The following is a 14,172-nucleotide window of genomic DNA, read 5'->3' on the forward strand; positions in this document are numbered from 1 at the left end:
ACCTCTACATCTTCCACTAGTTCTTCTCTGTGAACAGCAGGTCTAGCTAGGCACCTGCCCTGGTAGGCTCTCTTGTCAGCTTATCTTCCATACACTCTAGAAACCTTCTAGACTGCTTCTTCTGTGCTGTCTTGTCTTTCCAGGAAACGTAAGGGAAGCTCAAGTCCCCCATGAGACCAAGGACTGGCTGTCATGAACCTTCTGCGAGCTTTTCATAGAACACATCATCTGTCTCTTGGTTAGGTGATATGTAACAGACCCCAATCATGATGCCTGCCTTGTTGGCCGTCCCTCTGATCCTGTCCCATAGAGTCAACCTTACAATTCCCAACCTCCTAGCTCAATATCAAAACACTCTGTAACTTAGAGGGCTATGCCACCATCCTTACTTTCTTACCTGTCCCTTCTGAAGAGCTTATAGCCATCCAGTCATGGAAGCAATCCCACAACATTTCCATAAGGGCAGCTAAGTCATAGTTGGCCTGCTGCACTGTGCTTCCAGCTTCTCCCATTTGTTGTCCATGCACCCGTTGGAGTAGATGCACTTCAGCTGAGCCCCATACCTCAGCACCAACCCAGTCTTTGTTCCCCTAGGCTCAGCTCTATTGGGCCTGGTTTTATCCCTTCCCCTTTCATGTCTAGCTTTAAGCCCTCTCCACAAGCTTTGCCAGCTCCTCGGCTAGGATCCATTTCCCTCTTTGAGACAGGTGACATCCATCAGCTGCCACCAGGCCAAGTGTGCCAAGTAAACACCCCATGGTCAAAAAGACCAAAGTTCTTGCGTTTGCACCAGCCTGTCAGCCACATATTTATGAGATGGGTTTTCCTGCTCCTCTCGTTCCCTGCCCTTGAAGGGATAGAGGAAAATGTGACCTATACTTCCACTCTATCCACTAACCGGCCCATTCCCCTGAGGTCTTTTTTGATAATCCTCAGGCTTTTCACAGTGACTTCATCACTGCCAGCCTGAGCTATCAATTCAGGATAATAATAATCAGACCGGGAAGATTCCTAGAAATCTCCCTCGCCCGGGCCCCAGGGAGGCAGCACACTTCCCTGCAGTTGGGCTGGGCTGACATGTAGGGCCCTCTGTTCCTCTCCGAAAGGAGACATCTGTGAAGTAACCTTTCTGTCTTTCCTGACAGAGACTGTCCTGAGGTGTGCAGTTGACCACCTTGCCCCAGAGAACCTTGAATGTGGTCCTCCCACCACATCCTCACTTACTCCTCTCTCAAGTGCTAGAGCCTCAAACCCGTTATGTTGGGGCACCTGGGAACTGAGGTGTGTTGGGATGGGACCTGTTTCTTCTCCTTGTATTCTGTTGTCTCTGCTCAACAGTGGCTGGGGTGGGGGCCTACCACTGTTCTGGGGGTATTCAATCTGGTGTCTTTCTCACGCATGCAGCAGGGAGTTACTCCACCAATCTGCTGCTTTCACTCTAACTCCTTAATCTCTCCATCTCCTCCTTGAGCTTTGCCACCACACCGAGCAGACCATCCATCTGTGCACACCTCATGCGGGTGGAATGCCTGCTGCCCTTCACCGGCAGCGGCAGGCTCGGGCATTCGCTGCAGCCGCAGACTTGGACTGCCTCATTTTTAGATGGGCATCCATCTGAATTGCCAGAGCTTTCTGCCTAGTGGAGACCACGGTGAGATTAGCTGTGCGGGAGGCAGCCGTTAGGTGAGCCTGTTTCCTGAGCGCGCACATTCTGCCCTCGCCCTCCCTGCTAGCGGGATCTGCCGTGCTGTGCCCGGTTTGTCCATCCTGTTCACGCCGCTCCTGGGTTGCTCCGCTCCCTAGTGGAAGGTTTTATCTATGCAGGGACTGATCCTGGCTGTGACCCTGCCAGGGTCAGACCTGCTACGCGGTCAGTGGCACCCGGCAGCTCCTCCTGGACAGCCCCTCAACCGGCTGTGGCACTTTCCTGCTTCTGGAGCCAAGTAGCGTGCCAAAAAATAAATAAATAAATAAAAGTTTTGATGATAAAAAATTATAGGGGAACATTCTGTGCCATTTTGTTGTCTCTTTTGAACAGCTACAAAACTGAAGATACATTTAGAATGCACTTGTGAGATACTCTTACCGTGCATTTTGAAAGGAAAGAAATTTGTTAACATGACTAGCGTTATGTGAAAGTTCTTCCCTGCTAGTTTGTCATTTGGCATGTGGGCATAGTCATCTCTTATGCCCTCACGAATTCATTCTTGAGTGATGTCCGGGCATCCTGGGTTCCTTTGCCCTTTAGAATTGTCTCCTAAGGCATATTACAAACTTTGAGAGTACAATTACTTTTTAAAAAGTATATATTTTTTTAAATACTACACTCAATGTTTTTTTGTTTTTTTGTTTTTTTCATTAGAACCGAGAAGGGCTTCTGAAAATGTAAGTGACCAGATGAAGATTAAGTATAGATAGTTGTTTTAATTTCAGGTGAAACAGAATTTCATTCATAGTATTTTGTTTGTTTGTTTGTTTGTTAGGAGAAAAACAATATTAATAACACACTGATGTTTCCAGCTGTTGCTGAGCAGTGCTGTACAAAGACACAAGCGCTGTACACTTTGGTTTTCTTACTTTCCTCTACCATGCTACCAACGAAGTGGGGGGAGGCACAAGGGTGTGGGAGAAAAAGAGCACTCAGGATGCTGGGAGAAGACAGAATCAGGACAGCTGACTTAAGCTGGCCAGAGGGATATTCCATACCGTATGCCATCATGTGGGAGGAAAGTTTTGAGAGGGGTGGGAGTTCATCTCTCCCTGTTCTGCTGTTTTTGGGCTAGCTGGGCTTTGGTTGGCAGGTAGCGAGCAATTGTTTTTGCATCACTTGTTACATGCATTCATATATACTTGTATAATATAGTCACAACTATTATCCTTTTCTTTTTTTCTGCCTCAGTACACAGTTTTATCTCAATCCATGAGTTCTACTTTGTTTCTTCGTTATGATTCTCTCCCCCATCCCAGTGGGAGGAGCGAATGAGTGACTGTGTGTTGCTGAGCTACGTGCTAGGTTAAACCGCAGCAATAGTGCTGAATGAAATGTGAGACCTAGTTAGAAAGAATGAAAGAAAGAAAAGACTGAGGTAATGAATGCTTTCTTTGACTTGGACTTCACTAGAAAGACAAATGTCAGGAATCCCTGAGACCAGGAAGAAGAGGTACAGCTTGGAAGATGTATCCTTGTTGGAAAAGGATCAGATCAGGGAATAGTCAAGCAAACTGAGCACGCAAACATAGAGTGCATCCATGATCACCGATCTAGCTGGCTGATGTCATTGTGAGGCCACTCTTGATAAGCTTGGCCAATTATGGTGCTTGCAAGAAGTGCTTGAGGGCTGGAGATGCCCTTCAAGAAGGGCAAGAAGTAAGACACACTAGTGCATTGGTCAGCCTTGCTGATTTCTGGGAGCTGCTGAAACTAATCGTATAAACCATTTCCAGGCATGTGAAGGGCAAGAAAATCAGGAATAGCCAGCATGGATTCAGCAAGAGGAAGTCATGCTTGATCAGCCTGGTAATCTATACTGAAATGACTATGTGAGTCATTATAGCTAAATGGTTAAGTTGTATGAATTTTGAAGTAGAGATATGATAGTATTTGAGATTTGGACTTTGAGATGCAGGCAAGCTCATTCTTTGAAGATGGTTCTTCCTCTGAAAGGCCACCTACTTTTCATAAAAAGAAAAGAAAAAAGGAGAAGTGCAATGTGAAAGACACACGGAGAAGTGAAAAACATACTGAAATGTAAGTAGAGGTTATCCAAGCAAATGGCCTGTTGTGCAGCTGTGAGGGAGTACTGATTGTGGTTCTGATAGAGCAAGTGGGGATACGTTTTATTTCCTTAGTGCCACTTATCATGCCATTTGTTGACATTTTTTCTTGTTTGACTTACTATTTATCTTGTATTGGTTAGTTACTCATTAACTCATGTGACTGGTGTTACAGTTGTATGAAGTAAAATTACTTGCCAGTTCATTGGAATCAGAATTGTTATGGAAATTGTTTTAAATCGTTTTTCCATCAAGATAGGACTTCTTCAATGTAAGACTTGATTCTGGAGGTATCAACTAGGAATGCGTTTTCTGCATATGCTGAATTATATATGCAAGAACGGGTTATTTGACCTTCAGGTATTTACCTTGTTATTTATGGACAGGCTTACGTGTCTGTATGTCAGGTGGAGATGGAGTGGCACTGAGTTTCTGTCTGTTTTTAAAAGCCAGACTTGGGAATTTCCCTAGTTCTATTTTTTCTTTTATAAGTGAGTATGTGAAAGTGCAGGGCCTCTAAGTATTTTGTTTTACTGAATATATTCATAGCCTATATGTTGAAAGCTGACAAACCTCTTGATTGTAAGTATCTTTCTTTGGGTTAGCTCCAGCTTCAGTGAGGATCAAGAAAATTTGAAGTTTGTTGTTTTGTGTAGTTACTAGCAGTATATGTAATTCTTTAAAGCCAATGAATGAGGGATTTACATTTTTGTTTTTTTTCCCCTTTCTGTCTTTGCCCTGATATTAAAGTGAAGTTCTGCAGTTTTGCTTTCTAGATGTATACTTCCTTCTACATCAGGCATGCCCAACCTCTGGCCCACATACAGCTGGGACAGTTAGTAGTAATGTGGGCCACCCCTTGATGTTATGCCTTCATGGCAGCAGCTCTTTCCTGCCAAGTGACCTGGCCTTGCCCCAGGTTTGCAGCCCTTACTCAACAACAACCAAACCGTCAGTGTGTGATTGGCACTGTCTGAGCTGACACCAAGATGAGGGTAGAGCACAGTGCAGTGCTTACTCCACCTCTCACACCTGGCACACACTCAGTTGTATTGAAACCTGCATGTAGATTAGTAAGAGACGTATTGTCAATAATGACATTGTTAGGTAGTTATATTACTATACCTACCTAATGCCAACTCAAAAGAAAACAGAAACCAAAAATTGAAGAATTGGGGATGAAGGAAGAGTGTTCCTTCAGCAAGCTGTCCACTGCTCCATCACTCTCGCAGTAAAGAGGTTCTTCTTGTGTTTGAATGGAACTTTCTATGTTCCAACTTCTGCCTCTTGCCTCTTGTTCTATTACTGCATGCCGTCAAAAAGAGTCTGCCTCCATCAACTTGACTTCCACACTTGAGATATCTGTAAACATTAATGACATCCTCTCCTATCCTTCTCCAGACTCAGGAGTATGAGATCTCTCAGCCTTTCTACATACAGGAGAGATGCTCAAGGCCCCTCAACATCTCTGTGGCCATCCGTTGGACTCTTTCTAGAAGATCCCTCTCTTGTTTCAGTGCACATAGCCCAGAACTGTACACAGTGTTCCAGTTATGTTCTCACCAGGGCAGAGCAGAGGATCACCTTCATCAATTTGCTGGCCACACTTTTTGTTCCCCAGTGCAGATCAGAACACGGCTCACAGGTTTAGTATTTTTGGTAGATTTGATTCTCATTTCAATTAATTAAACATGTGCTGCAGTGTGAAAATCAACTTATCTGTGCTATACATAAGCTCAGAACATAACAATGTTCAAAATGAAATTTAGGTCAATGCAAGCTCACGTTATGGTAAACTGTTTTCTGCATTTTGCTATGCTGGCTAAACAGAGCAGTCTGCAGAGCAAAAAATAGGCAATGTTGGTTTTCATTCTGATTCAGAAATTTGCGAATAGATTTCAGGTTTCCCCCAGAATAAGTCATCGATTTTTTGGTATAGTTGTGACTCCATTTCAGTTGGTATTAATACTTTACTTGTACATTTTCTTGTGGAATGCTTAGAGCTGCAGTCAGATACTGAACTTGAAGAAGAATTTGATCATGTTTCTTTACCGAACTTTAATAAGACTCGTTTTACGAGACAAAAATGTTCCTTGCTTGGAAGTCATACCTTCTATACTGGTGGCTTAAAGATGATTCTGGTCCTGAACATATTGTTATGATGTAGACAGGTCTGCTTCTTTTTGTTTGTCATGCATACCAGGACTGGATGTTTCTTTTCATCCTTGTAGCTTGCTGTATTCTATAAACTATATCTTCTATTTTATTAATCTAAGGGTTATATATTCCACATTGGAGCCCTTCTGTTTAGTGAACCACTCCGTATAGTACGACGTAAAGCTCACCAACAATTCCTTAGTGAGCCTGTTTTTATTTCAAGTGTCGTCATAGAGTTTCAGGATCTCCTCTGCTGGGGTGAGAGGTGAGCCTGTCCAGGAGAGTCACAGCTGTGAAGTTGGATGTGTTAACTGAAACAGCATTTGTGAGGATTAATCACAAAATAATTTAGTACGCTTGATGACTATTACTGAGACTCAGCTGAAAAGAGTAAATTGATTAGCTACAGTCATTTGAATACGTGTGTGAGGTCTGGTGGAGCCTTCTGTGTGGGTCTGTAGAAATAAGTTAATGATCAGTTTCTCTAGGTCATCAGGTAATCCTAGTTGGTCATACTTCAGCTGGCTTTCTTTCTTTCGTGATAAATGTTCAAAATTCTTGTTGTTGTGTACATAGAACAAACTGTTCTTAGCAAGTGTTTTAACTTCAGTGAACTTAAAATATTTATTCAGGTGAAAGTGACTTATTAGTCTACATGTTGTGTAAAGGTGTTTTCAAATGATAGACAACGTGATGTATATTTACTTGCCTCCTCACAGATGTGGTTACTTGCAGTTTTGTGTCTCTGGATCTTTGAAGTAAAGCCTGTGAAATTAAGTGGGTCCACAGAATAACCTACTTGTTCTGCTCAGCCCATACGCCATAACAAAATTGAGAAGAAAGATAAGGTTAAGTGAATTGCTGATGTTCTGGTCTCCTGAAAAAGTGGAGTAGTTGTTTACTAATTTAAAACTGAGTTGATCATAGAAGAATGCTAAAAAAGCTGGATAGTTGTGGTGGAGAAAGCTATTGATGCTTTCCTACGTGTATACCTGAAGGAATGGGTTACTCTTGAACCTGTTTTGCTGCTTATGGAAATGTCAGCATGGCACACACAGTGTTTTCTGACTGTTCAGGAAGCTAGGGCAAGTAATGTAGCTGTGCTCAGTCGTGGACACTACAGTTCTGCACCTGGTCCTCTTAGTGTCCCGTTGACAATAACTAGATTGGACAGTATTGAGGGAGCTCAGTCTATAGAATTAAGTCAATTGCAGAGGAAGATTTTTTTTCCCCTTATTTTATTATTATTATTATTATTTTTTGTAGGTGGTGACACCTTGCTTTCTTCAGAGCAACTACAAACTGGTAAGTATTGTCAGCTCTTGTGATAGCCATCAAGTTTTATTAGGTTATAGATCAGGTTATTCCCATAACCACCTATGGTCTCCTCAGTACTATGCAATCCGCTTTCTCCTGTGAAGGCACAGTAAATACAGGGCGTAATCCTGAAGCTTATTAGTGTGCTCTATCCCATGCAGCAATCTTATTGTTTCATTGAGCGTTTTGCACAGCTGTGGATTTTCTGGATCAAGTATTTTCTGCTGTTGAGGATTGTTCCTAAGGTGCTTTGTCCATGGTGCAGCAGCGTTCACGTGTAGTTGTCTTCCTACGTTGTCTTTTTAAAAAAGCAGGTGAGCTTTTTCAGGCTGAATTTGGTTATTTTAGCTGTATTGATAACATGAATACTGCCCAAAGATGGCATGTAACTGTTATTTGTTGAACTAGTGCTGCTACTTGCTAGCATCATTACCAGGACTAGGCACTCAACAGCTGATTCCTAAGTTTCAACTGGAACTATGTGTTTTTAAATATGTGATGCAGCCACTGGTGGCTATGAATCATACATCTCATTTCTGCCTTGCTGTATAAATTGGGCAACTCACTGCACATTTTTGTCTTGATTTCCCTACTTGCAAAATGCAGATAGTGATGTGTTACCATGAGTTGTGGAAGCAGAAAGGTGCCATGGAAGCACTGGTCCATGCTTTTCTTAATTATTGTTCACTAAAAGAAAGGCTGGAAAACAAAATCCAAATGTGAGTCTGTGAGTGAGTATGTGAGAAATGTGAGTATGAATGTATGAAAGGTCTTTCCTCATTTTGACACAATATTTCTATGAATTAATCCATGCTACAGTCTGAGAATTCTGTATGACGTTATTGCTAATATTATAAGCAGCTCTTTCTTAAGTTTGCAGCTCACAGTTTCAGATGTGTATTGACAACTGTGGTTGCTTTTTCCTTTTTTTGTTGTATATAGAGCCTGAATGTTGATTCTAACATGAAAAAATTGTCCCTGTGATTCAGCAACAATTTTAAACATGCAGCAACTTGTGGAATACAATACCACTCATTACTGTTACTAATTGCAGTTTAACGTGGTTTATGTGAACAGTGGTTCATAGGTAACCTGGGCCCAGGTTACCTTGTGACCTGAAGATTAAAACAGTGTGGATGGTAAAAGTGGCCAGACCTATTTTAGTTTACTGGCAGAGATGAAACCAGAGATTTACTTGGTCCACGAATTAAGTATTTACTACTTCTAGTCATGAAGAAGGTTGGAATTCTGTTTAATATTCTTCCATGTAGTAATATTTTTGAATTAGGAGCCTGTCTTGTACACAGATAAAATGTATCTGGTGAGGGATTCTGTTTTTGAAGTACGATCTTCTGTGACTCTCCAGGCTAAAGAGTTGGGTTTATGAGGTTCAACAAGGGAAGTATGGAGTCCTACTCCTAGGGAAGAACAGTGATGTGCATCAGTAAAGCTGACCTTCTGGAAAGGAGCTCTGCAGAGAAGGACCTAGCTGTCTGGTGAATAACAGGTTGACCGTGAGCCAGGAGCGTGTTCTGGTGGCCAAGAAATCCAATGGTGTCCTGGGGTGTGTTTAAAAAAACTGTGTGGCCAGCAGGTTGAGAGAGGTTCTCCTCCCCCTCTATTCTGCTTTGGTGAGGCCCCATCTGGAATACTGCTGCTCTGGTCAAAAAGAAAGGCAACTGCTGGAGAGAGTCCAGTGGAAGGCCAAAAAACGATTATTAGGGGACCTTATGAAAAAGGTCTGAGAGAACTGGGACTGATTAGGCTGGAGAAGGCTAAATCAGTATATCAGGAGCAACTGACATCACTTCCCTGGACTTGTGCAAAGCATCGTGCAAGACAGTGTCAGGCATCCTAGTCATCAATGTGGAGAAAAATGGATTTGATGGACGGATCACTCACTGGATAAGGAATTGGCTGGATGGTCACAGACTGAGATAGTTGCAGTCAACAGCTCGAGATCCAAGAGGAGGCCAGTGATGAGTGTTGCTCCTCAGGGATTGGTGCTAGCACAGTGCCATTTAACATCTTTGTAGGCAACAGGGGCAGTGGAATCAAGGGCATCCTTAACAAGTTTGCAGATGATGGCAAGCTGAGTGCTGCAGTTGACACAACAGAGGGAAAGGATGCCAACCAGAGGGACTTGGACAGGTTTGAGAGGTGAGCCCCTGCCAAATTCCTCAAGTTCAACAAGGCGAAGTGCAAGGTCCTGCATCTGGATTGTGACAATCCAGCAAACACAGGGTGGAGAATGGGTTGAGGTCAGATTTGAATTTGGGAGTGTCAGTTGTTGAAAGACTCTGGCAATGTGTTCTTGCAACCCAGCTGTACCCTGGGTTGCATCAAGAGAAGTGTGACCAGCAGGCTGAGGGAGGTGATTTTGCCCCTCTCCTCTGCTCTTGTGAGACTCCACTGGAGAACTGTGTCCAGTTCTGGGGCCCCCAACACAAGAAGGACATGGAGCTGTTGGAGCTGGTTCAGAGCAGAGCCACAAAGATGACCAGAGGGCTGGAGTACCTTCTCTACAAGAACAGGCTGAGAAAGCTGGGGCTCTTCAGCCTTTAGAAGGCTGCTCTGGGCGGACCTCATAGCAGCCTTCCAGTACGTGAAGGGTACTTCCTTTCCTCTCAGCAGGAAAGCTAGAGAGGGACATTTTAGAAGGACGTGTAGTGACTGGAAGAGGGGAAATGGTTTTAAGTTGAAGAGGGTAGATATACACTAGATATTAGGAAGAAACTCTTTACTGTGGAGGTGGTGAGGCTGGAACAGGCTGCCCAGAGATGATGTGGATGCCCCCACCCTGGAAGCATTGAAGGCCAGGCTGGATGGGGCTTTCAGCAGCCTGGTCTAATGGGAGGTGTCCCTGCCTGTAGCAGGGTGGCTAGAAATAGACAGTCTTAAAGGTCCCTTCCAACCCAAACCTTTCTGTATTTCTGTTATTCTGTGATTTTCAGCTTTGTTTTCTGTTTCCAAAGAGGCCCTTCCTTACCATTTCTCTTGAAGTTTTGTAGAAACATCAGAGCTGTCACACATTAACCCAGTGCAGCAACGCAGCAGTTGCATTTGCTCCAATATAAAGCGGCTGCTTAGTGTTCAAATACTATTTGCTTTAGTTGTCACACACACATTTGACTAGAGAAAGGTGGATGATTTTAGTTGTACTCTTCTATTTCAAGGCAGACGTTTAGCAAAATAACTGTTTTTCTGATGGACTTCATTTTATTTCATGAAGAGGCATTGGTTTGTTTTTGGTATTGTCTTTCATTGGAAATATGTACTGCATGACCCAAGGATTTTAAAGAGAAAAACTGGCAAAGATGCCATGATGCATGGTCGTTGTCTTTGTATGTGAGAGCTTTATTAGTCTGTGTAACTGTTCTCCTAAAATTTTATAAATATCAAAGTTTAACAGTCTTTTCTGAAACTTGTTTTGAAAGAGTAAGAAGTTTTTGATCTTCCAAATTCAACGTTTTTAAGTAATTGGTAACAAATGCAGTTTTAAAAAATTGTCTTACACAATACAGCAAGAAAAGAGAGGAGGCTTAGATCCTTAACTTAGGGCTCCAAATGCTTTTGATTTCTTGCAACACTGAAAAAATGTAAGAATAAGGGGAAAGCCAAAGAAAGGGTGTTATTTTGAGGTAGTTTTTAAAATCTGGAATTCTTCTATGACAATCTCAGATGTACTGTGAAAGTGGTAGGTTTGTCTCTTCTACTTATGTTTTCTTCATCCTTCATGGCAGTGTTCTTTAAAAAAGGATAAAGAAAATTAAATCTTAATTCCTCAGGACCCATCACGTGCCCTGTTGTACGTCTTGCATTAAGGAAATGTGATGTGAAGCCTGAGCCTCTTAGCCTATACGGTTTCTTATCGTGAATTGACTACTGATTGAATGGTCCTTTCTGCTACGTGGCTTGTCAATTTTAAGGCACAGTTGAGATCTTTACCAGAGAAATTGCTCTTTTAACCTCTGTTTTGTGATCAACCTTTCTTCTCCTTTTTAGTTTGTTTTTTTTTTTTTCCCAACCTTTTAGCAAAAAAAATCTGTATAGCTGTAATACAGCCATTTAAACATTGCATTTTATAACCAACTGTCGTAATACAGAAAGGCTGAGAGGACACTTGCCCAACTGTCTGTGTTTTGTAAACTTTGTTCACTTATCTTACCGAAGTGGCAACTTAAGTCATTTTGATACAAATTGAGTGTGGAGGGAGAAATTAGGAGGTGTATTTCTGTTGGGTTTTTTTGTTTGTTTGTTTGTTTTGTTTCGTTTTGCTTAACCCTATTTTCCTAAAGTATGCAAACCTCTTGTCTGCTTGTGAAGAAAAGTCAAAGGTTTTCACCTTAAGGTCCCTCCCAAGAAACCAAACGCCTGCTTTGGAACATTGAGTCAGGCTGTTGTCTGGCCTATCCCAGAAGAGGAGGGAAATGGAGTAAAGGTAATTGTCCAAGAAAAGTGCTTTGTTTTCTTTTGTTGGAGGAGGAGACCATACCATGAGAGATTGCTGAAGAAGTGAGTAGTGGAGTCAAAAAGGTAGCTAAATGCTTTCAGACTAATTACATATCTCATTTTTACTTGTTTAAAGACTCTCATACTTTCATTTATGAGGGAAATGTGCAAACATTTTTTCAGAAGGTGAATTTTAGTGAAAATACATTACGATATAAAGAAAAAACCAAGGAGAATAAAGAAGGGCAACAGAAGTTTGAATACTAAATACTGTAACAGTGTTTGAGAGAAAATAAGTTCCTTTTAGCAAAAGCTCTTCTATTCTTTTCTTTTTCTTCCCTGTGATGACTTAATAAATTCAGTTCTCCCCACATGCTTTGACTGGGACACATCAGTAGGCATGAGAAACTGCTTTTTTAAGCCCTTACTGCATGCATTTACTTTTCAAATGCATCTTCACTGAAAAAAGATGTGGAGCAATCTGTTGTTCCCATGAAGTACAGCCCATCTGTTGTTAATGTGAGCTTGCAAAAGAATTCCTGAGAAATCTGAATTACCACTGGTGCTGCTGGGAAGGCCTGAGCATGTAGATAAAGGATTGGATTCTCCAGTTTCACTTTAAATGTGATCGACAGTGAAATAGAAGATTGTTAATTTAATTAATCAGGTATGATCTTCAGATGCCCTGGAATACATTGACAGTAATTAAGCTGAACTGGCACATGCAACTACTTTGTTCTGCCAGCTGCAATTTTGGTTTCTTGCTTAAGTCAGTAGAAGTCTATTTAAAAATAGCATAAAGTTGGTTAATTTGTTATATATTTCAGTGACTTAAATCTAATTAATTGCAGGGTTATCTTTTTTTTCTTTCCTTTTTTATTTCTTCTTTCAGGCAAGAGAATGGAAATGTTAGGTGTGGAAAACTAGGAAGATACCCAACCATGGTATTGAGACTTAATTTTTTGTCCCATCTGCTACATCCAAACTGCAGCTTGCAGGATTGAGCTTGTGAGGTTGTATAGTGTGATATAAGTGTGATTTGGTGGAGATAATGGATGCACAAAGACCACCAGACCTCTGTGTTGCTACGATCTTTCCTGCCTCACCCCCTCAGTGCTCCAGTCTGTAACTCATTAAAAAAAGCTGCGCTTTGTGGAGAAGGAAGTGCAAAATTACTGCACCGTTCTCTAGTTTGTTTGCAAAGGTGGGAATATCCAATGGAGTTTTTTGTATTTCCTGTTCAGTTTCGGCATTGTCACCTTCAAGAACCATAATACCTGTGTCTCCATGAACAGAAGCGTGTGGACTTTGGATAAACATTTCTGGAAATGATATCCTTCTGTGTTTGGTTAATACGGCTTTCCTGAAATTGAATATTTTTAAACACATATTTATCTTGCTTGGAAAATCATTCCCTTAATATAGGTCTTAGTTTATCTGAGAAGATTGTGTATTTTCTGAGTGGGAGAGAACTGAGGAACAGGAACTGATATAACTGCTAAGGACTTAAATTCTCTGTAAGGAGATGGAGAAAACTGAAGTAGGAGGATATGGTAGAGAGGGAGGGAGGGGAGAACTTTCACAGTTTTGGTACAGAGTTTTTAAGATCAGAAAATGTGGCTTTTTGTGAAATATTTGTTTTGCTTTACCTTTTTTTCACCGGGATATCCAGTTGTCTTATGTATATGGTGGCTTTGCAATCTCCTTCCTGATTTCTTTCCATAACTAAAAGACAGGGAGATTTGTAATTGACACAGCTATGTTTTGAGATGATCGCTCCATACCAGTATGAAAGCAGTGTTGTACTTCTGTCAAATTTGCAGTGAATCCTTTGATAAGCAGCTCTTCTGAGATAGCATGACTGATGGTTGTTTGGCTGATTAATGTGAAACACTGATTAATGTGTTTGGCTTGGATGTGAGATTATTATTTAAAAGCCACAATCCTTTTGCAAATTTAAAGACTTGAGATTGAGTTTTCTACATCTCAAGTAAATGCACCACATTAGTTAGCCACTTAAGAGATTTTTTTATAGTTTAAATTCGTAGTTTGACAAGCAGCAGGAGTAGCAGCACTTGGCTTTGGAGCAAACCTTTTAAAGCCATGCAGATAACTTAAAGGTATGGAGATTTGAGTGTGTGTCCTCCGGTGGGCCAGGTTTGAAAGAAAGAAGTTAATGTTGGGCACTGTGTGTGTTATATATATTTACCAGATGTTTCTTTTTCCCCATAACTCATTCCAGCACTCTTCCCCTTAAGTCAGAAGAAAATGCTATTGGTCATGCTATTGGAGATAGTTAACGTCAAGCTGTTTGTTGCTGGCATTCTCTGTTCTTTCATAAGGTGGAGAGAGCTGTCACTTCCACCAGAGTGAGAAATTATAAGGAGTTTTTGTAGGGCCTTAGCAAGCTGGAGAACAACTTCAAAACTTAAAAGATTAAAATACTTCCTCCTTTTTTTCATATTTTAGTTA

General features: G+C 41.5%; 1 protein-coding gene across 1 annotated transcript in view; it reads left to right on the forward strand.

Annotated features, from left to right (window-relative positions):
* The window catches only part of TNS3 (tensin 3), a gene marked incomplete at both ends in the record, with an annotated part of 220,099 nt that overhangs the window by 87,095 nt on the left and 118,832 nt on the right, over nt 1-14,172 (forward strand). The window contains one exon of the mRNA XM_079533832.1: nt 7,198-7,236. Within this exon, the coding sequence (XP_079389958.1) occupies nt 7,198-7,236 (39 nt within the window). The remainder of the gene's footprint in view (nt 1-7,197; nt 7,237-14,172) is intronic.

This window comes from Tetrao urogallus (genome assembly GCF_951394365.1).
Source record: "Tetrao urogallus genome assembly, chromosome: 3".
NCBI lineage: Eukaryota > Metazoa > Chordata > Aves > Galliformes > Phasianidae > Tetrao > Tetrao urogallus.